The 27,890-nt window shown below is 37.8% G+C and overlaps 1 protein-coding gene across 1 annotated transcript; it reads right to left on the reverse strand.

The window, feature by feature from the left end:
- LOC587111 (nitric oxide synthase, endothelial) lies at positions 1 to 26,919 on the reverse strand. Its single transcript, XM_030991943.1, has 24 exons — positions 26,205 to 26,919; positions 23,261 to 23,400; positions 22,535 to 22,697; positions 22,129 to 22,220; positions 20,531 to 20,675; positions 18,767 to 18,906; positions 18,122 to 18,296; positions 17,490 to 17,591; positions 16,901 to 17,095; positions 15,744 to 15,829; positions 14,167 to 14,416; positions 13,048 to 13,109; positions 12,205 to 12,315; positions 10,588 to 10,762; positions 8,983 to 9,221; positions 7,700 to 7,893; positions 6,979 to 7,148; positions 6,042 to 6,252; positions 5,263 to 5,350; positions 4,310 to 4,658; positions 3,814 to 4,005; positions 2,712 to 2,876; positions 2,123 to 2,283; positions 1 to 1,440 (listed from the first exon to the last, which is right to left on the reverse strand). The coding sequence occupies exons 1-24, from the start codon at positions 26,679 to 26,681 to the stop codon at positions 1,350 to 1,352; spliced, it is 4,173 nt and encodes a 1,390-aa protein (XP_030847803.1). The 5' UTR covers positions 26,682 to 26,919; the 3' UTR covers positions 1 to 1,349.
- Between the last annotated feature and the right edge of the window lie 971 nt (positions 26,920 to 27,890).

A 27,890-nucleotide genomic window follows, 5' to 3' on the forward strand; every position in this document is an offset into this window, starting at 1 on the left:
AGAGAAGAAAAAAGGAGAAGAAACAGAAGAAGAAGAATAGGAAGAATAAAAGTGGAGATTTTTCAATATGGGTTGTGAAAGTCATTGTTCATTTCAGCGGTGACACATGTATGTCATCAAAATCATAATTGATAGCGAATCAAGCGTGCTTCATTTTTCATCGGATAATTTAAAAAACTACTCACAAGCGCTCTTGCCAGGAACTTTGACCTTCATGTAGATCATTATAGCTGATTGTTCAACTTTCTTTGACAGCTATGCCCAATTAAAAAAAATTGTTATTAATCTTTATTTGTACTATTTTGATGATTTAATATCTGACAACATCAATCAGTACTAGGCGTTATTTCGAAGTAACAGGGAGAGCCAGTTTGAATATGTTATTATACAACTGAAAAATTCTAAACTTTTAATAGAATATGAACCAAATGTATGAGAGTAATGTGGTTAGTTTCTACATTATGATTAAACACACTGATTGCCGAAGATTATATCATACTTCAATAGTACCGCTTTTTAGTATTGATAATAAGTTTCATGTCATTTGATAAAGTCGGTGGAGTAGCTACAAAGGGACATGCTCCCCCCCCCCCCATACATTAATCGTGATGCATAAACAGAAAAGAAAAGGAAAGATAAGAGAGAAATGGATAGGGAGGCAGGGAAGATGACGAGAAAAGGAGATGCATGCACTACCTCCGGAACCCCAATAATAAGCAGCCTTGTCTATTCCATTTTCCGAAAAAGATCGGTGCCCCTCCCCCCCCTCCCCATCGTTCTAGCGCCCATCTATGGGTGGACTCAATCTACGTCACTGGATAAAGTCTTACCTGTTTTAGAATCTTTAGGCTCTTATATACCATGAGGCTGTCTTTATAGAGAGAGAATCAACGACAATGTGCTGTCAGGGGCGTAGCAAGACATCGGTAAACCAAGGGGGGTGGTCAATTTATTAACTCTCGGTTATACGAAACAAACTATTAACAAAATATAAAATTAAAAAAAACCCATTGTATTGCATTTGGATAGAATCCATTATAATTATGTCCTTGCCAGCAAAATATCAATCCACATTTTAGATTTTGATACAGAAAATATGAGATTAGGAAGTTTAGAGAACCCGACTGAAATGTTCAATAACCCCTCCCCGTTTCATTTTGAATATCACTGGTAAAAAAAATAAGGAGCCTTTAGCTTTTAAAGTGAAAAACAATGTTGCATAAAACTCAACCATTATTAATGAAAATAGAAAACTTGCAACATTACAATACGCTATTATGACATTATTACACATTATTAAATCATATTCGTGAGCATTACACAGTGTTGAAAATTCTTTTTCAGAATAGTCAGACTTTGGGGACACGGCTTGAGCTTCCCGTACTGTACCGCCGCCCGTCTTCGTAGCGTCTCGTTCTGGCTGCGATGTCATCTGTTGGTCTGCAAGGGGCGAAATGAAGTCAATAAATATGTTTTAGAAAAAGTGACCATGATGATCTTCCTATTTAGAATCGATCGCAGATTCAGAGAGTACTGTATCTATTACTTTGGGCTCGTTAGCATTGATATGTCGGCAGCTATAAATTGTTTTTAAAAAAATGATGTTTTTAGTTTTAAACAATTCAATGAAGCGTGTTTAGTTCTATAGGCCTTGGTTTAGAAATATAAATTATCCCAGAATGATGAGAACAACGAGGTGAAATGTCAGTCAATGCTGATTGTGCTATTTTGTATTAAAATTCAGATTTAGATGATTTTGGTTGCTTTATTTTTAATTTACCCAAGAATTGATCCATCCCCACAAAAGAAGAGAATAAAAGAAGGTTAAATAGGATCAGAAATAATGATATGAATGCATGCGTACTACGAACATAGTACAGAAATGTCGACCTCTAGAGGAGATGGAAATGTCAAGGGGTGAGGGTTAAAAGAGAGAGAGAGAGTATGGGGGACAATAGGTTGGGGTAAAAATGAGGAGGAGGAGAGAGAGGGAGAGGGAGAGGGAGATATAAAGAGAGACAGAGAGACAGAGAGAAAGAGAGATAACCGGGACGGCAGGGGGAGGGGAGATATGAAGAAAAGATAAGAAAATGAGATTCTTAAAGATGTTTTTGGTTCTTACTTTCTTAGTCTGACTCCTGCCAGGGGTTTTTCTTTCTCTTTTGTCTTCTTGTCCATTCCCATCAGGCTGTTATACCGCATGAGAATGGTGGCTGTCACGCGCCTGCGCAGTCGGGGCAACGTGGGTGACGCGGGAGTTCCCTTTCGAAGAGCCTCTTGTTGCTGCGGATAAAGAGACAGAGAGATGGATGAGGTGAGGATGCATTAACATAATATCTCAGTGGTGGATTGGTGGATTAGGGAAGAGGGGGGGGGGGGGGAGTAAAATCAAATCCGGCATAAGGCATGTACGTGAAGTATGGTTAAGAAAAAAAAATCAACCTCATCTAATTTGTGCTATCGGCCCTACCGGCGGCAACTTCTGACCCAAAGAGGAAACTATTTTTTTAATCCTCCCCTTCCCCCCAGCCAAAGAAATTGTTGGACCCCGCTTGTCAAAGTAGAGATATATAAAACATTGAAAATGACAATTTTTTACCAGTGTTGTATGTAGAATAGAATAAGCGTCGTTATAGTTTCATTGTATTTTCAAAACAAACCCTTACACATTAGAAGAAAAAAAAAATTACAGCTTTCTCTTCTATTCTAACCTTTGCGAGTGCAGCTCCTTTTCTCCCGATGACAGGCTGCAGTTTCGGCCTGTCTTCGTTCATCACCAGTACTTGCGTTCCTTTCTTGCCCGCACGTATTTTCTCCATGACCTCACTCACATGCAAGGTCAGACCGTACATTTCCTCATGATAGTGATCCTCATCCTGCCAAAAAAATTAAAGAAAAAAAAAAACCGTAAAAAATAGCATTAAACAAAGGTGGGAGGGGGTAAGAAATAAGAATAAATGGGGGAAAGGGGAAGATTAGAAAGAAAAGATGAACCAATAAATGCTCTTTCAGTTATGACGCAGTAAACTGCCTCGAAAATTTACCGCGGTTTCTTTTTAACATGTAAAGAATGACAACTGCGCGCAACGAAGGTCCTCTGCGTATTCACTAAGCTTTGTGTTAAGATCTATGGTTAAGATACAGAAATGTGAACGTCATCATATACAAAAAAAAAGAGATTTGTCGTGTCAAATCTGAGCGAAAATTAAGAGATAGAAATATAACTACAAAGTACAGTGTGGTAAAATGCTGAATGCTTTTTACCCTCTCCTTACAATAAGTCATATAGATTCGAGACTCGCTCGATGCTATAACTTCGTTGGTCTAGGATTTTTTTTTCACATCCCCCCCCCCCCCCTCGACCCAGGTGTATTGAATGAGTACCTGACAAAGATGGTAATACTAATTGCAGGGCTCTGCAGGCAGAGTAGTATTAATACTGACGAAGATACCCTGGATAAAAGTGACCATGTTTCAATTTAATTATTACCAAGGATATTGAATACCTCTAAATTTCACGAGGACGTTTTTTAATTTTTTTTTTAAATTAATGTTAACATAAAGAGGAACAAAATCCCCCAACCTCCCTCCATTCTTAAAATCCTGGATCCATCCGTGGCCTTAGAACCTGAGCTGTTGAGATAAATAGTTTTGATACGTTATCTGCTTAATCAATGGAGCTCCAAGAAGTTTATTCTAACATGCAATCTCTTTGAAAGTAGTTTAGCGCCTAGTGAATTCGACCTCTGAGTAAGAGCGACTCTTACTGACGTCGCAACTATCTGTATTCTACTAGCTATGCTCAGAAAATACCTTTATTCTCCGGACGAAATCCTTTGCCTCTGCTGCCCCCACGCGACCAAACTGAGCAATGATGCCCTCGATGGTGTTGCTGACCTCTCTCACCATGTTGACGTCACCACTGACGTAGATGTGACCTTGACGTCGATATAGGACGTTATAAACTAACCATGGATGGTCCTTTAATATGTCTTGAACGTATTTCTGATAGTAATTAAACATAGAGAAATAGTTGAATTAGATGTATACATTTGCAAATCTTCAAAAAGCGTCTGGAATCAAACATGAAACACATCTGCAGAAAAAACAGAGAGACAAAGTTAAAATGAAGCTATTTTTATTTTACTCGTGCTAACATGAGATATTATTTGCACTGTGGAATGTTTATTTTTGGCGTGTGTTTCCCTACCAAATGTATATCTGTTTTAAAATAAAAGCAAACAAGCGTATTTAAACTCCGACCTATTTGCCATTGTCAAAATGAACCAAGACAGGATAGTATACGTACCCGGGGTTTACCAGGCTCCCTCGAATACCCTGTCAGTACAGCCGTCAGGGCTCCCTCATCCTTGGCCACTGACGTCTCTCCTTTGTAGAGATCTTCCTTGGCGTTCCTGCACCCGTATACCAGAGTCATGTCCCCGAAGGTGTCCGAACCGTCCCCTTCGCCACGCCGGCCCCTCGTGTCTGTCTCTTTGGTCTTTCTGCTGCTGGCAAGCTCGCTGTTGAACGAAGCCAGCTGACGGAGGTCCGTTTGTCTGTCCTGCCAGAACGAACGGAAGGGAGCGAGTCCGGATCCAGGGCCTACCATGATGACTGGAACAGACGTGTCCGCGGGGAGGTGAAAGTATGGGGCCCTGATAAAATGGATCCAAAATCATTCTTTCAATGTCAAACGGGAGCTACAGAACCATTTGATGCAATGGAGGAAACGCTAATGATAATGATAATGATGATCATGATAATAATAACCATAATGATAACGTTAATGATAATAATTATGCTAATGATTATGATAATGGTTGTCGATAATGATAATAATAACCATATAATTATGATAATGATAAAGATGATGATATTGATTATAATGATGATGAAAATGCTAGTGAAAATGTTTCATCATAAGGTTTTGAGTTTTAGAATAATTTTGTTTTCTTCTCGCACTGTTGATTGTTTGTACTTCGGTTCAAGGACAAAAAAAAAGTAAATGCAGTTGCTGTGTACTTTTAAATCTAGAGCCATTAGCGATTTCCCTATATGATTTGTGCCCCTTTCCCATAAGAGAAAGTACATGGTTCGAAATGTATCGAGACTGACCAGTTCTTTTCATTGGTAAGCATTGTTCAGATTACTAAAAACCCTCTTAAAGACTTCACCTTTCAAACTTCTGTGACTTGCTCATAAAGTCTTTGGCTCTGAAATATTCAAAGACAATTAAGGACGCTGTTGAATTTTACTTACGAGCTCACAAACGCTGGTATGACTTCATCCTTCCACGCCCGATAAAGCCACGATGAGCATGCTCCGTAGTGGACCGGGCCTCGACCGCCTGCCATAATTGAATATAGAATTGAAAGAATTTTGTGTCGAACGCTTTGCCCAAGTTAGCCGCTAACCTCCGATGGCCCAGCGGTAGAGCAGTGGTCTAAAAGATCAGTGTGGTTGGATTGGTAAGTGTGCGATTGCAAAAATGGTAAAATGGCGCCTAGTTGGCCTGCATACTCCCTAAGGAGCGCAGAGTGCGCACTATCATGTGTGGATTAGCAATAACCGGGGTAATATTAATAACAGTGTGAATAAAAGGAATTAGAAATGCAGTAATAAGCGCCAGCCAAAAGGTAACTGTTCTTTGTTTCTCCTCCTTCTCCTTCTTCTATCGTTATTTATTAACATTATTACTATTATCATCAACGTCATTATTACTATAAGTTATCATTATTCTTATCATCATTATCATTATCATCATGATTATCATTATTATTTATTGTATTATTATCTATATTATCAGCTTGATGATGATGAGGAAAATGATGATGATAACTACTAGGCTTACTACTACTACTAACGATATGTTCAATATATAATTGCTTGTTAATATTTTTTGTTATAGCGCTTAGAGAATTCTGTGGAAAGCGCTTTAAAGCACCATTTTATTATTATTATCATTAATACTACTACTACTGCTACTACTACTACTACTACTACTACTACTACTTCTACTACCACAGACTAACACTAACCATTAGGATGATATGAGACCACGGCCACAGTAGCATGGATCTCGTTAGGGTACTGCTTGGGACTGGAGCTGATGGAGAAGTATCTTGGTCGGAGGAGGGGGAGCTGGGTTAGGAGCAGGGATGCAGGAACCTTGAGAGAGGGGTACCCTTCCAGCACCTCCGCCATGTTGGGCCAGTTCTCCCACTTCCATTCTTCGTACTCGTCACATCCCTGGTGTAAAGGTTGGGAAAGACCGAGATTGTTTTTTGGGTAAATACAGTTCTTGCCACAGTTAGAATTCTTGGTGCATAGCCATTGTTTTGGGGCGATGTGACAGAAAACGATTTTACACATTGATGTATTATTGTTCCCGTTCCGATTGCGCCTTTAGGTCGGGCACGGTTAGTGGTATTATTCTCAGTGCTCCAAGCTTGCTCTCATTAGCTCGATCAGTTATACAAAAATATTCAGAATGAGCAAAATTAGAGTGGTGGCTTGGGTCAAGCTTCTGAGGCACCGGACACTGGTGTTATGGTAAGACCCATTATGGGGGGGGGGGGGGGGTCTTACTTTTCATTCAAGAAAAACAGGGCCGAAAGAAGGGGACGGGGAGTATGGGAGCACAATATGCCTCGTCCAGTCCCCTTTCTTTTATTTATTTTTGTGTGTGTTCTTAGATGCTACGACACTGGTCAAATTCGCACTCAGATAGGCATATTGTCGAATAATTCATGTCTATGCTTTTTTGAGATGGCTATTCAAAAATCTTTGAAATTCAATTCAAAAATCGGACGTGAGATATGAATTAAGTTGTGTGGCTATTAGCATATCAATTACACACTATATTTTAAACATTCAAGGATCGATAATGGATTAATCCCATTTTGAAGAATTCTTTTAAGGGTAGAAAATCGAGTTAGAATTCTAATTCTATTTGAACTGATGCAATAGAATTACCGCTCCCAGGATGCTGAGCTTCTCCTTATCTCTCGGGTCTGTAGCCCTGGTTGCTAGGAGACGGAGGAAGTCTGGGGTCGGGGGTGTCGTGAGGTCCAGATAGCGCTCTAGTGCGGTCCGCAATGAGCAAGTCGGTAGGCGGGAAACTGTTGTCCAAACCTTTAACATACCTTAGAATTTGTATGGAGATGAAAAATAGTGTTACGATATATAATATAATGATTTATAATTATTAACACGATCGGAACTACTTTCTAAAAATGAACCTAAGTCAATTTCAGCAGCTTTGTGTGTCACCTATTAAAATGTGCCAACATGACAGTGATGTATTGCTGAATGATTTCTGTGAGATATACAATGCAGTATTGTAATTGTCCTTGAGTTGTTATTAGAAAATAGTTGCGACCGTGTAATATTTAGTATTTAAAACAATTCATTCTCTTTACCATGTCTTTTTTATCATATTTTGTGCATTTGCTAATTCCCTCTCTCTCTCTTCGAGTTATTCCAACCGTGTGTCCTCCCTCCCAATCTAGTTTGCTAAATGGTGTTTTATTTTTGGAGTTCGGTTGTTTTATTCTGACTTTATATATTAAATGAAATGAAAACCCTTTCCAACCGTCGTTATCTCCACGAACTCGGGGGGTGTTTTGATAAGTAGGCCTAAAAATTATCTACGATTAAATAGGGCATGCTCCAAGAAAACCAATACTTAACATACCAAGTTGTGTCTCCCGCGGTTCCAGCTTTTCCAACTTGAATATTGCATCCGGGGACTTTTGGTAGTCGAGTCGTTTGAGCACGCGCGCTACCAGAGCGTTTTCATTGGACGGAAAGAAAGCCACGTGATCACCGGGTTGGTACGCCATGCCCCTTTCTTTGTTCGTATTGAGGCGAACCAAAATAGTGGAACGACTTGAAGAAGTGGAAAGGAACATCAAGAATATCAAGTTTCACATTAAATTGAAATATAATTGGCTCTGGGGAAGGAGATATTAGGCAATCCGGTATCTTCTTGCTTCGAGCCACAACAAATACTGTAGATAATGATCAAACATTGTTACATTTGAACAAGTTGCTCTCCATATGATCTTTAGTGTCCTCATAAGGATAGGATCTACCGATACTAAACAAAACGAAGGAAAAAAAATTGACAGACCACCTAATTATGAACAAAGAAAAAAAAACCTATAGGCACGTCCTGAAAAATTAGGTAGCTCTAATTGATTTAGGGTCACTTTTAATAGAGGTACTTTACGTTTCACTTACTGACCATGGTTTATATAATATGGTATTTCCAAGACAAGAAACTATCTAAATAAGCACTAAGAAAGTTGGCTTTATCAACCGTTGGTGATGAAACATCGTCAAAAAGAGTGAATTTTACATTTCCGTTCACGAATAATCACACGCAACACACACATCTCTCTCTCTCTCTCTCTCTCTCTCTCTCTCTCTCTTTCTCTCTCTCTCTCTCTCACACATACACATAGGCCTACACGCACACACACACACAAAAAAAATAACCAAAAACAACTACATTAGGAACACGATGGCTCTCCCTTCGATGCATTTCATATCTTGAAATTATGAATATTTATGAAATTGATTTGAAGGAACAAAGAGTATCTGTTACATTAGGTTCTAATCTTTTGAGATTTTTTTAAATTAGCGATTCATTGGTCAGATTGTTTCAATTTTCTTTTGTGAAGGAGTATCAATAATTCAAATTTACAAAAGAATTACTACGGATAAGCCACTCCGTATCCGGACACCTACCCCCTGGACATCCACCCCCGGATAACCACCCCCAGTCAACTACCCCCATAGGACAACTACCCTATAGGACGACTACCCCCGGGACAACTACCCCGGACAACTACCACCCGGACAACTGCCCCCCGGACAACTACCCCTAGGATATTTGTCCAGGGGATAGGTGTCCTAGGAAATGGCTGTCGTATAGTTGTCCGGGGGTAGTTGTCCTAGAACCATTCCACTCACCTGGATTCTGGAGGTAGAAGACTCTTCCTCGAGATGATGTTACAAGGGTAGACCTTACGCCCGTGGAGCTGGCTCAGGGCATCACACAGATCAGGTGCAGGAGAGGTGGACTTGACGTCCTTTCCTGCGGCATAGATCCTAAACTTAGATGCGGCCCAGTCCGAGCCAGGGGCGGCCATGGTAGGGTTGGGCGTTATCCCGGAGGCGCTGTCTCCGATGTGGAACTTCTCGCACGCTGCCTGTAAATAAATTCAAATTCAAATCCACATTTATAGATATAAATCTGAACACGTTGGATCATTCTCAATTTCTGTCTAGAAAATATAACAACAGTCAGAATCGTCGTGTAATACAAAAAAAGCTAAGAGTGCAAAATAATGTCAAAATTACAATAAACAGAAATAGCAACGAATAACATGCCTCTTCGGGAAAATAATACAAAGATGGCAATTACTTACATTTCTCGTAATACTTTTATCAATCTTAAACATTTAAGGGAGGAAAAGAAAGAAAAGCAAGAAAAAAAAATAAAATAGTTGACATTTAATGAATAACACAAAACCAATGATATTAATAATCCCCATTTTATATAATTAAAAGACAAATTTAGGAGATCAATAGAAGATCCAGGGGCGGGTGAAGGGCGTGTACGTGCTTCCCGACAAAAGAAAGAAGAGTTAAACAAATAGGCCCGAATTCACAAAGGAGGTTTGTCGACAAACCGAGGTTTATGTACGTCATATGACGCGTTTTGGCGCGTTTTTTACAAACCTGGTTTGTAAAAATCCATACTTTTGTATGGATGTGTTACCCTGAATGCATATTATTCTGGAGGTGGGATACTGTTATTCAGAAGGTTCTTTTATCATGCAGAATGTTGAAGGTTCGTAATTCCGAGAAACAATGAAGGGTTCATTACTCAGAAGGTTCGTAATTCCAAAAATGAAATAGGGTTTATTATTTATCCCAATTGCGAACCTTTGGAATAATGAACCTACGGGACTAAGAACATTCGGAATTAAGAACCTTCGGAATCAAGAACCTTCGGAATCAAGAACCTTTGGAATGATGAACCTTCGGATTATGAACTTTCAGCATTAACAATCTCCGGAATTATGAACGTTTCGAATTAAGAACCTTCGGAATCAAGAACCTTCGGTATATTTAGAACTTTCTGAAGAAAAAAAACGTCCTGATAATTTAACGGAACTCGGATTGGCAAACCATCACAATAACCACATGTAAGTAACCAATCACTTATTTTTTTTTTTTTTTTTTTTTATTAATTAGTCTTTTTTTAGTAGGGTGGCTCCATCAGTAGTTAAATACTGTTTTCCATGGAGGCCCTACAACATAAATACAAAATTAACAAACATATTGAAAACAAACAATCCAAATCGAAACAAAAATGAATTAAGTTACAACATTTTCGAACAAAAGAAAAGAAACAAAACCAACACAATGGGCCAGTTCAATGATTTAAATTATTATAGCGCCAAAACAAAAGAGTAAATGAAGAATTTGATGACAAAAATTAGGTAAAGTGTTCCAGAAAGCCGCACCATCAAATGAAAAACTTTGTTTCCCTATCACTTGTGCGCCTACCATGAATGTTTTGGTGAGCCAAGCATCGAAGGTCTCATCCAGTCCGCCCATCTCATCCCCCCATCCCATGCCGACCAGTCGATCTCCCCCGAGCGAGTCCAACATCTGGTCTACGCCACGGGCAAAGGCACAGTAGTACGGGTAGATACTGGATCCTAACCCAAACACTCCATAGCTGAATGTACAGATAATAATAATAATAATGACGATGATAAGGATAACAACAATCAAGGAGATGATAGTGATGGTAACTGTGATAATAATGATTAAATTATCAATGATACTTGGATTATGAAGACAAAAATTAAATACTACTACTAGTACAAATATTACTATACCTTTGCTTCTACTATGTTCTATTAATAAATAAAAACAATTATTATAATAATAACAATAATAATAATGATATTAATAATAATAATAATAATAATGATAATAATAATAATGATAAAGATATGTACAATAAAAACGGTAATAATGATGATGATAATAATAAAAACAATTATAATAACAGTAATCACAATAACAATAATTTGTCAGCGCTTAATTCAACGGTCTTATTGCTTTTCAAATTTCAAGTTGCATTAAATTTTACAGTTTTTGGTCCATCAAAACGGAATGAAATATCGATAAAGGGATGGATATAAATATCGAAATAACAATAAGTTGCGAAAGTTGATCATGATTTTCAATGAAAAAAAAAAAGATCTCTTTCAACAAAAGCTTTTCTTGCAAGACCTTAACCTTGGCCTCAACAATGAATAAACGTCTTCCCCCCCCCCCCCTTCGTTTTCCAAATTTGCTTATGATTGCGAAATAATTACACGTATTTTTCATACGGATTCTAAAGAGTTAAATTTTCTCTTGAAAGTAAGATTAACACAACTACTTTCGATTTTTTTTTAAAGTGCAATTCGCCCAGTTTTCAATTTCGGTTCGCATACCAGTCAATGAATATGAATATACTAATGACAGAATTTGTTAATTTTTAAATCAGTCTTATTTATGTTAAGTGCAATATGAGTGACCTAATCAACTGAGGTGCAATTTCAATACCCTTTCGTATATCCAATATAATCATATTTGGATTACGTATTCGGCTTAGTATATGTTCGTTCCTTTCAAAAAGTGACGCACAAAGCTATAGAGTACCGAAGCTGTGACGTCATAAAAAAATCTATTTTTAGAATTTCTCAATTTTTTTTCTTCATATTCCGAAAGAACATCAAAAATAATGTCCAAATGTCGAAAACCAATTGAATATGTTAAGTATTGGCTGAGATATGACCATCTGAATAAATATACTCCCCATAGGAACTCAGTGTTATATGCTCTGGCTCCTAATGGTTAGGATCCAGAGCATATAACACTGAGTTCCCATAGGACATATATTCATTCAAATGGTCATATCTCAGCCAATACTTAACATATTCAATTGGTTTTCGACATTTGGACATTATTTTTGATGTTCTTTCGGAATATGAAGAAATTTTTTTGAGAAATTCTAAAAATAGATTTTTTGATGACGTCACACTTCACCACTCTTTTTGCAATTGCCTTAGGGTGATTTGTTTAAAGAAACTGAGAAAATTATATACTTTTATTTTGCTTTCCTACCTAAGGCTCCCCAGCATACCAGCTCTTCGTAGATTGAACCCTCCATCGTTCGACACTTCGGCCAGAGGGTTCGCGTCACAAAACTTCTCACATCGTGGAGAAATCGGAGACCTATACGAACGAAGTAAAGCAAAAGGGGTTACGATTATTACTTGCGGGTTTTACTTGTTATAATTTTTTTATTATTATTATCATAACCATCATTAATAGCAATATTATGAGTATCATTACTATTATTATTATTATCATTATTATTATTATTATTACTTTTTTTACCGGATTTTGCGTCCACCTCTTGAAACCCATGCTGCCTAACTTTGGAGCACAAATCCAGGAATGTACCTTCTCCTCTTTTGAGGACTTCCGTGTTCAAAATCACATTGGGATATGCGCCGTGTCTGAGATGTTATTATATCACTGTCAATACTTTCATCATTCATGTAGGAGTAATGTTAAATGACCTTGTCGTGTTTCATACGGATGAAATCATACATTTTCTATGCTTTTGAGCGAAATCGACCAACTATCACAGTCTTGCTTTATTTCTTCAAATATCTGTTGCGACGAAGAAATAGGTTTCTCTCATTTAAAGAGAAGATTGAGTTCTGGGGAGAGGTGAAAGATAATGTATGAGCGTTATCATTGTTATTATGCAAGTGTGAAAGAACATCAGAGAACAGTTTCTCTCTGATGTTCTTTCACACTTGCATACCGTCCACACCGTTTCTTTCACAATACATAGCTCTTTCACATGAAAATATATCAATTGATAAACGTGATAGAAGATTTTTTGATAATTTTCTTAGTCACGAATTATCTATAAGAATTTAAATCAATACTTACTGAGGAACGGGTGACCTGTTGTTGCTATTATCCGACATTTCCATCAGATAACGACAGAACTCCTGAAAGAGAGATTGGAATCAAATATTTAAAGGCCCTATCCGATATAAAAACTTGATATAAATGGAAAACTGAATGAATGTAGAATACAAAAATAAAGGAATAACAAGTTTTTTCCCTTTCATTATTGCACAAAAGCAAATTAAAAACCTAATTTTCGCACCCCTCCAAATTACGGGTCAACTGGGGTCAAATTTGCCGAAGCTACAGTGACGACATAACATGTGGACCCGACCGGTTCACCTATATAGCTGAGGCGATTAGCTGTGCTTAATCAATGCAAAGTCATTGTGAATATGCGTACTCCACATACAATGATGGCATCAGGTCGATAGAAAGTGTTTAGTTCGACAACTTCCGATTTTCAAAGCTTTAGATTTTGAGTTTTCAGAGAGCTGATACTCCTCTGACAGACATTAAAATGACATATAATTGATATCATTGTAATGAATCCGGGCTAACTCGGCCCAGCTGAGAAAACAGTCAGCTTTTGTCATTCTACCCTAACCCTAACCCTAAATCTAAACCTAAACCTAATCGTAACCCTAACCCTAACCCTAAACCCGCAAAATCTGACCGTTTTTGCAGCTTGGCTGAGTTGTCTTTGGTCCGAGTTAGCCAGACTCCCATTGTAATATATGGCTTATAAGCTTTAAGTTGATTTATTTGTCAGTTCAGATATGGTATTTAAGATAGCAACTTTATTAAAGATGATAATGAGCGTATTAACTGCACTTTTCATCTTTATCAACCACAAACAAGAAATACAAAACAGAAGATTTTTTCGGTTTTTTAGACGACGTAAAAGAGTGAAAAAAGTAGAATTTTCATGGCATCTACAACAAAAAGCGGAATTACATATATGAGTGTTCACTTTCATTTCAAGTTTAAGTCACACATATTGCACTTAAAATAAATCATATACAAAATTCAATCAAAAGTATACTTATTGACTGGTATGCCGATCATTATAGAAAACTGGGTGAATTGCCACTAAAATTTCCTGCTAAATATTATTGTAGAGCCAATTCGCACTCATGAATAGGCACTCTGACAAACCTGTCCGTTGCTAGGCGGTTCCCCGTTTCCAAGCGTGCTGGTTACAACCAACAGGAGATTCTCATGTTCCAGGTTCATGACGTCATATTCGTCCATGCGCAGTAGACGAATGTCGAAGGCCTTTCGGAATGTTTCGTAAACTTTCTTCGCGTAATACTCCGATTTGCCGAACTCGCTAGCGTAGAGTACGGTGGCTTTGAAAGTACCAGAAAGGGCGCGACGTAAAATGCGTGATGAAAATCGTGACGGACTGGAAAAAAACATCAAATAATATTGATTATACTAACAAAAATCGCTTGGATGTTCAGACATTTTAAGAAAGAAACCATTTGTAATGTAATGTAAATCATTCAACCATACTAACGGGGTATCTATGGAGATGTTGAATAACGGTTTAAAACAATTTTCTTCGGGTTTGGTGGGGGGGGGGGATGGGCCCCTACTTCTCTAGTTCCGCAACATGAGCTGATACAACGTGGGGTTTACTAAAGGATATTTGCGGCTGTATGTAACTCCACCGTCCCCTTCAGAATTCAGTACCAATTGACGTTATTCCTTATATAATTCTGTGTATAAACTATATGAACACTAAATGATGTATGATGAGGGTGGATTTAAGAATCAAGACAAAGAAGAAAGCAATTAGGGATTATCTTCTTCTAACTGAAGCATTATAAATCACTGTAAATTAATCATGGGTATAAGAAATTGCCAAACATGAGGGAAATTATGTGTCCGACAAACTTTTGGGGGCAATTTCATGCCCAATTTGGATAATTTTGCCCAATCATGGATAGCTTTATGCTATAAATCAAACATAAATCGCCCAGGTTCTGCCTTAAGGCTTTGTTCAAATATACATGTATGACGCGGAAAAACCGCGGCGTTTTATCTTTTCTTCTATGAAGACGTAAAGTGTAAGTAAGTAAATGTTGCGCGCAGTCACCGTTCATGTACAAGTAACAAAAACCGCGGAAGTTTACCGCGGCACATCTGAACAAGCTTTAAAGGTACTATGTCCCATTTGCAGGCCAAAAAATGAAAAAAGTTAAATTCCAATGACATTTAAAAGACAATACTAATTTAGAAGTTCCCTCAATTCGAAAGGGCTTGAAAATGGCCTTTAGTTGGAAAATAACGACCATTAGTTGTCAAATCGACTTAAGTGATTGCAATCACCTAAGTAACAGTCCGATCTTCTGAACCTTTTACCGAATGGTAGTACGTTTGGTGCTGCACAAACATTCAATCAATTTTGGCCAATACAAGAAGTGGGTTATTGATGTTGACAAAATAATGCTCTTGTACCTGTTAAAGCTCATTTTTAATATGTATGTTATTACCAAAGAAAAAAAAAAACAGTCAGTCACTCAATAGTGTCTGTCAGTGAAGTCTAGAAGGTAACCGGGTTTCCTCGCATAATATGAATACTAGGACACTGTTAATGTTTAAATTTCACAGAGAGGACATACATGACATAATATTAATTCCAGCAAAATTCTGCAGAACTTGATGTTGGCTACAAAAGGGACATAGTATCTTTAACTGCCCTAAAATTGGTCAGCAACATTACTTACTCTGCCCCCGGCGAACGGAGTCTATCTGTGCTGAGTCTTCCCGACGATAACTTCGATTTCCATTCCGGTACCTCCCATGGGTTATCCTGTTAAAGAAAATTCCAATTTTTGGTACTTATCATGGTCGTCATGAAGGGGCGGGGTGGGGGGAGGGCAAATAGGTGACAAATTTGTAAATTATTACCCCCGCACTATTGTACCTTAAGACAACTAATCCCATACGACACTCCGGTGAAAAACTTCACCCACAAGAATAACCCTAATTACACCTCAGATAACTACTTAATTCAAAGGTAATTTATTAGGTGTTTGATTCGATTTGATTTAGTTTGATTTATACCAAATATAAAAAAAAAGTATAAATAAAAGCATTCATGATAACATTACAAAATGATTTCAGAAGAATCGCCCTGCAAAGCTGTGCCACTACAGCAGAGCTGTTCCAACAAGGGTCTTAAGAAAGGAAAAAAGAGCTAGGGTAGTTTTCCTTGGAGTATAATGTCCGAGGCATTATCTTCCTGGGACATTAACCAAAAAAGTTTTGCATAGCCTACCGGGTTTGTTGTCAGATAATCGGCATCTACGTGATAATTAAAGTTATGGGACCAGTTAGACGTAGGACCAATTCTAGTACTGTTTTAATCACACATGTACATCCTATTAGGATAAGGTTTGGCCTTATGTCATAATGTTTGGACTAGAATGAATGTTTATGGTAAGTGTTATGTTTCAACTGACCAATAAGCCTAATGGGACATAATGTATGGAGTATAAACTGACTTAAATAATAATGCTCTCAAATTAATAAATCGCCGATGTCCCTAAGCGCTTTACGCATATTATAAGTACCTCGGTCATCGGGTTCAGGCTTGCCAACACACAATATTTACACATACCCCACTCCTTGGGGAGCATTCCAGTAAGGAATTAACGAGTTTACATACGTACACAATGCTGAGCAAACTGCAATGACTTTCGCATCCTACCGGGTACCCAATTAACACCTGGGTCGAGAGTGAGCAATATGCGTGAATATCTTGCCAAAGGACATTAATAGTACTGGGCTGGGATTCGAACCCTCAACCCTTGGATTGAGAGTCAAGTAACTGAACCACTATACCACGACACCTCCACCAATGGCGCGCAGGACTATATACCTGTACGGTGAATGTTGGCATCAGCTGGTAGTTGAGCGTTTCTTGGTGAAAGAGGGAAGTCAAGCTAGCAGTCAACGGTGAGACCACGGCTCGCCAATCAGTGGGACAACCCTGTCTGATCTCGTGCTCGGAGGCAAAAAACTTCATGAACTCCGCCGAAGACGTATGGTGATCCATGATGGTCACGCCATATTGCTGGGGGAGATTAAGATTAAATTTGATTTGACTTGATTAGGTGGAATGAGGGGAGAAAAGGAGGGACTCAAAGAGAGAGAGAGAGAGAGAGAGAGAGAGAGGGGAGAGAGAGTGCGTGTGTGTGTTAGTGTGTGTTTTTGTTTGTGTGCGTTTGTGTGTGAGAGAGCGAGAGAGAAAAAGACAGACAGACAGAGAGAGGGGAAGGTAGAGATGGAGAGGTAGAAAGTAACCCCGTCAAAAATCATTTTTACCCATGGTTATGGCTATTATCTTGCATAGAAAGGAAGGAATCTACAGAAAAGGCTGGTCGAATATTTAATAAACATTAGGTTTGAATAAAGATACATTATATATCATGAGATGGATCTATGTTCAAAGCTTGTCCGAAAGATACCTGGAAACTATGAAGAACTGCTACGTTCATTTCAACCAGTGTCCTATCTCTCCATAGTGAGTCTGTACACGATATATCCAGGCCCAAACGTTCAGCAATCATCTGCAATAAGAATTAGATTTGAACATTCGTATAAACATGGTTAACAAAACATATTTGCACAATTTTACACATACAAATACTGAATTGAGTGAGTCTAATTTATTTGTATAAGTCTTGCACAAGTGAAATGATATACAAATCTGTGTTATGATATGTCATACCTATGACACCTTATACATTTGAGAAGAAAAAAAAATATATAAATTGATTATAGGAGAAGAATATTAAAAAAACGAAAGAAGATGAAAATAAAGAAGAAAGAGAAAAGGAAGCACGAGGACAAAAAGAAAAAGAAGAAAAGGAAGAAATAGTAAAAAGAGAAGGGATGAAGAAAGAGAAGAAGGAGAAGAACAAGAAGAAGAAAAGAAGAGGAACAAAAACAGGAACAAGAAGAGGAAAAAGAAGAAGAAGAAGAAGAAGAAGAAGAAGAAGGAAGAAAAAAAAAAGAAGAAGGAAAGGTAAAGAAGCAGAAGAATAATAAATAGAAATAAATAAATAAAATCTTGTTTGAACGTGAGAGCTCTACTCACCGTAAGCATGTTGTAACGCTTGGGTGCACACATCGCATTATTGGCGATGTCGGATGCCACGTACCACTCGTTGATGGGGCATGCCGGGAACTGGATGCCTCCCACATCAAGGAGGAAGTTTGAATAGGAAGGCATCGAGTACCACTTCAACTTCAGGTCCATGAACCAGCGAAGTCTGCGTCGACGATGAGAGCGAAAATGAATTAAAAAAGAGAAGAGGAAACTAAATAAAACACGATCAACAGACACAGAGGATGAGGATGAAAATCCTAATGCTATATTTCGGACTATTTGTATTAACCATCCTAAATCAGTTTATAGCGTTTAAAAAATCCAACAACAACAAAAAAAAATCGTATTTTATTGATATGAAAACAAGCTATGGTATAACATTTCTACGAACCTGTGTCACATAAAGTTCGCAAAATAAAAGCGAGAAAAAATAAAATAATTAAAGTGATGAATGATGAGGGAGAGGCGCAAAAGGACGCACAAATGAGGATAGGACCCCTCCCGCATTACCTCTCCCTTAATCGTATAACACCGATGCCCCCTTCTTCCACCATGATCATGCTGCCCCCCCCCCCCCCCCCCGTGATGCCCCCTCCATTGCTTGACCCCTGCTACCCCACTGTTAGTACTCACTCTGGGTGCGCGAGTTCGACTTCGTGAATGAGCTCCGGCGGGATCTCGAAGACCTCGGGATCTTCGCCGTTGACTTGGAGAACCAGTGGGAGAACATCGAAGCGAGTTCGATCACTCCGCCATCCAAGAGTTCGGCACACCTGAAAATAATATGAAAAGACAGACAAGTTAAGTCAAAAGAGGACGTGTACCAGAAAATGTTGTTTCATCAATTAATGTTGATGATAAAGATAAATGTGATCTCTGGTCATGCGATGTCATTGTGGAAGGAGCTGTCTAGAAGCAATTGGGAAAGGTTGATTGCGTAGTACGTAAGAATTGTTGTATGTAGGGATGTTTTAGAATCCTCGAAACAGGGGCGGTGAAGCGTCTTTAAAAGTGTGGGGAGGCACCTATAAAAAGGGCACCTTCTGTAAAAAAAAAAAAAAAAAAAAAAAAAAAAAAGGGCACCTACAAAGAACAATCTCAAGGCGAAAATACACAATTTTTGTAGACGTTTGTATATACCCCTACACTGTGATTTCAATGTTTTTTTCTCTCTTTACATGTCCCAAGATACTGCTTAAGCATCATACTTTGCATTCGGTGTGATGGTCTGTATATTTATTTGCAAGTGAGCGAAGCGAGCGAGCAAACATTTAAAGATTTCTGAGGTCGCAGTGCAAACGATTACATAAAGACGAAAAGCAAACCTGGTGGAGTTTAAAGCACAATTTAGTCATGAAAGCCTGAACAAAAAATCTGTGATAAGAAACATAATTATGTAAACCTTAAATGCAAGCGAGCTTTGGGTGAAATTAAAGAAAAAGTTGCTCTTAGTTGCATAAGATTAGAATCACACATAATGGTGAAAGAAAAAGAGGGCAAATATCCAAAGGGAAAATGACACAAATTAGAAAAGAAGAACAAACAAAAAACACATGTCAAAGTAAAAGGGCACTCACCAGAGATGACAAAACTTATGAGAACGGAAAAGGGGCACTTATTAGAAAAGATAAGGGACACGTTTCAAAACAATAGGGACACTTATCAAAAGGGTAAGGGGGTACTTATTACAAAGGAAAAGAGCACTTGTTAAAATAAAATGGGCACCTCTCAGATTTGAATAGGGCAACTATCATAGGTGAAGGGGGCACTTTTCAGAGGAGGTTAGAAGCAATTACAGGAATGTGGAATGGGCACCTATTATAAATAAAAGGGGGCACTTATCTTAAGTAAAAGAGGCGCTTTAGGAGTACCTGCAAAAGTAGGGGGCACCGTACCCCCGCCCTTTCGGTTCCACCTCCTCTGCCTCGAAATGAGATTCTAAATTCCATATGCAATGCACACAGAAATGGGTATATTGGACTACGCACACGTGTGGCATTAATGTTTGGTCCCTATTTCTCGACCTATTTCGATTATGAGCTCGGGCATTTGAAGATGAATCCTTTTCAGAGAACATTTTTATTAGGATATTCTTTTAAACTGACATTAAAAATATCCAAAATGTATTTTGTGTGTTATATTATAGTAAATAGGAGCAAATTAGAAGTAATCTTTGAATCATAAAAATTATATTGAAAATGACAAAATCCTATTTTCTGCACGTATTCATTTCGTAGTCCTGTATATTTTATGCCTTTACTCATGTAGTTCAATTTTATCCAGCCCTGGTTTCAAATTGAATCTACATTTGTGTTGGTATTTTCTTTTGGAATCCGCCTTCATCCCTATTCATTTTGTTCGTTTTAAAAATATTGATTTTAAAATTTCTCTGTACACCTCAGAAAACACCAGATTGCTCGGATCCCCGAGTACTGATCCATCGGGTTGCCGGTACCCCGCGTATCCGATTAGCTGCGAGTTCCAAATCCGAAAATCCGTCTGATTGTCGCCATTACGAGCCGGGAACACGGTGATTGCTGGCCTGCAGATAATGAAACAGATTTGATCCACGAATTTTTTGTGAACTATCTCAAACTAACTTGCCTATTGCTTTTTTCCCCTTTAATTTCCCGGACGCCCAAACAAACAATTTATTCTGTTTTTGTAATAAAGTGCATTGATAGTCATTTTTCCGAATTCGATTTTTTCATCGATATCACTTCTACGTGTTATACATACATAACAAGGTTACAATGACAAGAATTCTCATTATACATAACAAGGTTACAATGACAAGAATTTTCATTTCGTTATGTATTGTGAAAAATGCAGAGGTCACTATAAGGGAGTTTACAGATAGCACATGGTACAAATGACCCCAAATATCCACAGATCTTTTACACATGGAGAAGTTCCACTTTGAGCATCTTAGAATAATAACTGCCAAAGTCCTAGATGTGCTTCATGAGTACCTTTTGCTTGCCCCTCTTGAAAAGAATACTTCCACCTGCGTATCATAAAATGTACCGTTGGTGCATAAATGAATAATGTTACATAACTTTCATGAGCGCATATCCAGTATACATCTCTGTGGGTTTTACCTTTTTGGTACAAATGACCTTTATCTGCCCATGCGCAGATTGTATCTATGAACTGGCTTATATGTTATCATTCTACATGAACAATTTTGCTGCAGCACTGGATCTTCAGGCCTACTTATCGATCGAACGGCTCTACCACGTATAGCGGCAAAGATATCACTTTGACAACCTTGCAGCAATTAAAAAGACAGAATAGGGTTTTAAAATATGTTTTGTTGTTGTTGCGTTGTTTGTCTTCCTATAGGCCGTTATTTCTAGTCCTTAAAGTTCTTGTAAAATGTTAAGATTGAACAAAGATTATTAAATGGCCACAGTTATTCATGGTTCTTGTGAGTGGGAAACTGGTTAAAGCGTATCTGCCATAGTTTACAGGAGGGATTAGACTGCCCTGCAAGGTCACTGGACAGGTGGTTATCTCATCAACTCAGCTCTCAGTTAACATAAGAAAAAGAGGATCATGGGGGACCAATGGTCACCGATTAGGCATGGTTTGTTATATAGAGGGCGCAAGTAGCTACAAGTAGTGCAGTGGGCCTTTAATACAAAAGGGCAATACAGAGGGTGAGATAGATTCACGAGACCAAAATCGGGTCCTTTTATGAAGGTGGTATACGACAAATTTTTATTTGAACGCAATGTCGTGTCAAGAATTACGCAATATTTATATTTAAGAGGGATAAGCATTTGTATCTCCTACAAGATATTTTGATTGCAATTTTGTAAGATTTATATATATATTTATGTATCTACATTTTGTAAGATGTAAAATATTTTGTGAGATGTAAAAAGAAAACCCCCCAAAATTGGATATCAATGCATGTCGTAATCCATCCTAAATCTAAAATGACTCATTTGATATTAGGTCTCTATTAAAATATCTCCTTAAATACGTACCTCACGTTCCCCTTGTTTGTCGCGTACAGTAGATGCTTGCACAACATTTCGAACATGTCGCGAGAATTAGTCACCTTTCTTGCATCAAAAACCTTCATGGAAAAGGGAAATGTAAAAAAGGGGAATAAAAGCACGTGAACTCAGTTTGATATAAGTTTGTCTGACCCTGGGATAAAAACCTTGCAACTATCTCTTCTTTGGGAAAGGGACAGGTGGATGTTGTAATTTAAGGACTCAGTTACATTTGTGTTAAATTCGAAGGGGGTAAAATATACTTGGCCTAAAGTTAGACTGCACACAACATGGTTTTTTTCCAGCTCAGTTGTAAGGGGTGAATTTTATGCGTTTGAGAAGCACAGAGGGGCACGTGCACTCAATGGAATGGCCCCAAAATATGGATTCTTACCTGCAGCTTGTTCCAATAAATTCGACATCGAGACTGGGGAAGGTTTCTCCAAGCTGATTTGGCCCCGAAGATGAGTTCAGCTTCCGTGAGATGATAGTTACCACTCTCTTTGAGGCTCATCTGAACTTCATACAGACGACGCTCATGCGATACTGTACCAGATCTGTAAGATGTACCACGTAGTTGTTACAAATCTATTAATTTGTGTTTTTTGTTTTATATACGCAAAAAAGAAAATTTAAATTTACAAACATTTTCGACATATATTTACAGAAAATATTATGGAGGGCAACTGTTGAAAAGTATCACCTCTGGAAAAAAAGGATAATGAATGTTGTGATCTAAGTGTAATTCATGTGTCTTTCTTTGTAATCAATGTAATCATGTGTTTATTATTTATGTATTATTCAATTAATAGATGATGAGAAAAAAGAAGAAGATGTATCATTGATATTTTCAGTATAATGATCACCACCTTATGATCATCATCATCTTGATCATTGTTATCATTATCAATATCATCACCAACATCATCATTATGGTCATTATCATCAACCTCAACATGATCAACAAAACCTCATTCATGCAATTATATGTAAAACTTCTATTATAAAATTATCATACAAATAATATCAAACATGACAAGAGCTTTAACCTTTTCATCACTTCTATTGAAGAAAAACAAAACTCATCCCCCAAAGCACAACCAACAATACATGCACTGACCTCTGAGCATGCGCATAATATTGATCGATGAACTCCCTGGCCAATCGTATCTTCTCATCTTGTGACCTCATAGATGGCTTCTGACGTGTTGGTGACGTCACCGAGTCATTATTAGCGCTTCCAGATCGTTTAGAAGTTTCCTAGAAGAGGAATTTACATAAGTGAATATTTCATTATTTTAAGATTAAGTGCCCTTTCCCGGCTTACTATGTAATAACAAACAGTTCCTTCTGATAGCCCCATGTGATAATAATGGTTTTATTTAATTTATCTATCGGAAATTGACCAATTTCAATAAAATGTGAATTGAAATACACTTGAATTATATAATAAAAATAATGATAATAATAATCTTTTAAAGTCCACTCCAAATTTTATTAAGTTAAACCGAAAATGGAAATTCTTTTTGATCATGAGCCCGGCAGCCACTGAGCAGCGCCAGATCGACGTTGCTCTATCCCTTATTGTTGAACGCCAAACAAGGTAGCAGCAATTCCCGTCTTTTAACGTCTTTTGGTATGGGGCTCGAACCTACGACCTCCCGGTTGGGTGGCGGACGCTCTACTGACTGCGCCAACACAGTGTACTTTGTATAATAGACAACTTAAAAATATTGAAGAACTACACATAAAGAAAAAAAATATTGAAGACCTAAAAATGATAAGGGGACATTTCTTATCTTAAAGGTAATACAAAGTTTTGGTATTGGGTCATGAATTTGGTTCAAATGAACATATTGGAAGCATATACGATCCTACAATATTCAGTGATCGTTGTCGCGGTCGAAATCGACTCTAAAGTTATAAAATTTTAAATAATAAACACTTTATGTTGAATAGCTCCCTCTCAAGGTCAAGATATTAATTAAGTTATAAAACAATGTTTATTGACTAAAATCGACCGATAATCTATTCTCGTTCGGAAATTATATATCACAACTACACACTCTGAGATTTTCATGGTCGTAGCTACCATTGTACGGCCGTAGGAGCTATTTGAAATTTATCAAAATTTACCGGGAGCACCGGTAAATCTTTATATTCGATTTTTCTCGAAAGCAGAAACGTTTTAGGGGCTAAAATTTCAGGTGTTTTTAATTCATCCACATGGGCATCCAAATATATCAAAATTGTAAAGAATCACTATCCACCCATTTTTCAAAATTTCCCAAAACTTTGTAATACCTTTAATGTATTAATTTAAACTGAAATGGAGAGGTGTTGTAAAGAAGCATTGCTTGTTAGGTGCAAGCCCCGAAAAGAATATCAAAATAAATGGGAACATCGAAGTTTCTATAATGACTATCTAACTTTAAGAAATACTTGCTGAAAAAATCATTTCTAAAGGTTGTGAAGAAAAAAAGATTACCTGGGATGACACTGAAATTTCTTTCAATAAATCTTGATATTTTTTAAATTTGATTTGGTTACATTTTACTTATAAACCCCCTAGGACATACACTGTTGCCCATAAACTTAGAATAAATCTACGTTTACCTCTTTTGATGAAGTGCTTTTGAGAACTCAGACAATATGTTTTTATTCTTGATAGATAGTGTTTACATTATAGATCATTCTATATGGCTCTTCAGGTTGACCAATTAAGTCAAGAATAAATAATATTCTCACAATCACTTCATTAAAAGAGGTAAACAAAAATTTATCCCAACTTTGTAGGCAAAGTGTATATTCAATTGAAAATTTCGCTGCCACGCGTATTTCAAGGTGAATATAATTAAGTGCTGTATTTGTTAAATGACAGTAAATCGACAGTTTATATCTTTATTTATTGAGAACACTGTCGTGCCCCTTTCCGCATCAACCTTACCGTCAAGATCTCTTTACCTTGCTCCATGGAAAGCAGACAATACGAATTGTGAATGAGAATGGTTAGCGCGGGAATCTGAAGCCTGGAGATCGATAATAGAGGACAGGTCGTTTGTAACGGGGCTATAAGCAAATGCCTTTGCATTCCTTATCGATTTGCATGGTTATTTAAATTTAGACTAGAGTGTATTAAACTTCATAAATAGGGGACGTAGTGTATATATATATGAATCAATGCCATAATGGCAAATGATATGAATCTTTGGCGAAGCGTGAGCCCGTCCTTTGAGGGGGGCACTGGAATGATTATGGGGGGGGGGGCACCGATCTTATTCAAAAAATGATGTGCGAATTTACAAAGCTACACAGAATGGGGGAGGATGTGTGAGGCAGCCTATGCGTCTTCGTTTCTCGCCCTTTTCACTTTCCAACTTCCCCGTTCAATATTTTCTTTTCCCCACAACTCGATGGGGGTGGGGGCGGTACCCCCTGTAGCTATACCACTACTGATATTAATACTATTATATCTCTGTATCAAATTGTACTTTCACAACGATATTACCTCTAAAGCTTACAAAGAATCGCATAATCATATCAATCTGCGAAGAATACAATTTCACACTCTAAGTCGTAGGATATAATAGTTGATCCCAAACATACCTTAGGTATTTATTCATCACATTTTGTAAATAATCAGCGGATTCGATGATAATAATAATGGTCGTCTTCATAATATAATAACAAACATTGTTACTGCCCAAAATACGTACTATAATGATAATCACCCATCTTTGTTAATCATTTAAATGCAAAAGTGTTTTTTTGTTTGTTTAATATCATGCTACTTAAAAAAAAAGAAAAAAAAGAAGTAATTATGTTAAATCTTAACACAATTTTTGTTAAAGACTAGCGTGATTATCCTGCAATTTCGTCATCAAGTGTATTTTCTTCAGTGATATCTTTGTTAATTCTATGTTAGATATTGTATGTATATTTATCTTTATAATTATAAATATATTTTCTTTGAAAAGCATATATCATGCTCTATCATATATTGAACAGTTCAAGGTTCATGAGTTATGAGGCAATTTAGCATATTTCATTGACTTAATATGTACCTGAACTGCCTGAGAGTGGAGGGTGTCAGTGAACTCTGACCCGTCGAGGTGATTGAGTAGGACGACCGCGTCTTTCTTTTTCGAAGGTGAACGATCTTGTGAATGGTGCAGTGGTCGAACTGGCAAAGACGAACTCGGTGACGACACGACTGGCGTTTTCTCATTATCTTTGGTTTCACCAGATAACCAGAGGGAGACGAAACGACCAGGGGTTGTTGACATCAACGTGGGCGTCGTATCAAACGACGAGGTGGACGATGTAGTACTTTTCAGTGGAAGATCGGCTGGTCGTTTCGCTGATTCATGCTCTGTTTTGTGAACTTCAATCCCGTTACCGATGTCGCCATCCATCCCAGTTTCTTCTTTGCCTACGTTTTCGACGTTCAGCCCATTAATTGACATCGAACTGAGATCGTCCCCCAGGCCGTTTACCATCTCGTGAGGGGCTAATCCGTCGTCGATGTCGTCCTGATCCATTTTAAATCACTTAAGTCCCGGCGAAGTCCTTGATGTAAATATCTAAAATGGTCCCCTCGTAAGATCCAAATCTTCAGCACGTCGATCTTTCTTTCTTTTCGATATCCGCTCGACGTCGTTTCGATGTCGACTCAATCTCAATTCCATCGAGGACCTGACTACTAGCCCCAAGCCCTGCACGATGACAACTACTTATCCAGTACGTAACTTTCACACAGACTTTCGATTTTACCCTCAGTGTATATTTTCTTTTATTGGAGAGTGCATGCATGAAGGGGATACTTTGTATATCTTATAGAAGAATATATCGATCTGATTCTATCAAAACGCGTGGGTCTTCGTTAATTATTCATGAATCTGGTCCCCTACTTCTTTTGGTTGGCATCTCTCGTTCAATTGAAAGTTTGGATTAATATTTAAATGAAGAACAGTAAAGGGAGCGATAGGAAGCAAGGGGGAGAGAGAGAGAGAGAGAGAGAGAGAGAGAGATTATGATGTAGTAACATAAAGAAAGAGAAAGGGAGAGAAGGTAGACTTCAAGGCCAACCGCCTGGTGATATTTTTTTCTTGGAGCTCAACCTTCCTCTTTTGTTTTTCCCCCATTTATTTTCTTCTTCCTTTACTCCTCTTTCCTCATTTTCCTCTTCTCCTTCCTCTTTCCACGCTTCCTCGTCCTCTTCTCTCTCTTTTTGTCTCCCTCTCACTGTCTCCCTCTCATATTTTCGTCAATGTCCAATATCACGAATTCTTCTTGCAAGGTATAGCCGATATTGACTGTCAATAGTCAATAATGTTTTTATTGAAAAACGATGCCTCGCAGCAAAATGGTGAATTGTGAATGTTTACATAAACATGAGCTCTATTGCATGAAATTATATTTCATTTGTTACAATCATTCAAACATACTTAACATTACTCATGACTTGTATTTACATTCTAAAAATATATTAAAATTCACAATAGTAATAACAAGGCGCGTACGCAGGATTTTTTCAAGGGGGGGGGGGGGTTAACATTTATAAATCGGGTCGAAAATTTCGCAACGACTCAGCCAGCCGCTGAATAAAGGGGGGGGGGTAAGGTCAGCTTTTTTAGGTCAGCTATGGGATTTTTTTTTTTTTTTAAATAAATAAATAAAAAATAAAAATAAAAAAATTCAAAGGGGGGGGGGGGGTTAGGGGGTTATGGGGGGGGGGGTTTACACACACA

Source organism: Strongylocentrotus purpuratus, unplaced genomic scaffold, assembly GCF_000002235.5.
Source record: "Strongylocentrotus purpuratus isolate Spur 01 unplaced genomic scaffold, Spur_5.0 spur5_scaffold_2, whole genome shotgun sequence".
Lineage (NCBI taxonomy): Eukaryota > Metazoa > Echinodermata > Echinoidea > Camarodonta > Strongylocentrotidae > Strongylocentrotus > Strongylocentrotus purpuratus.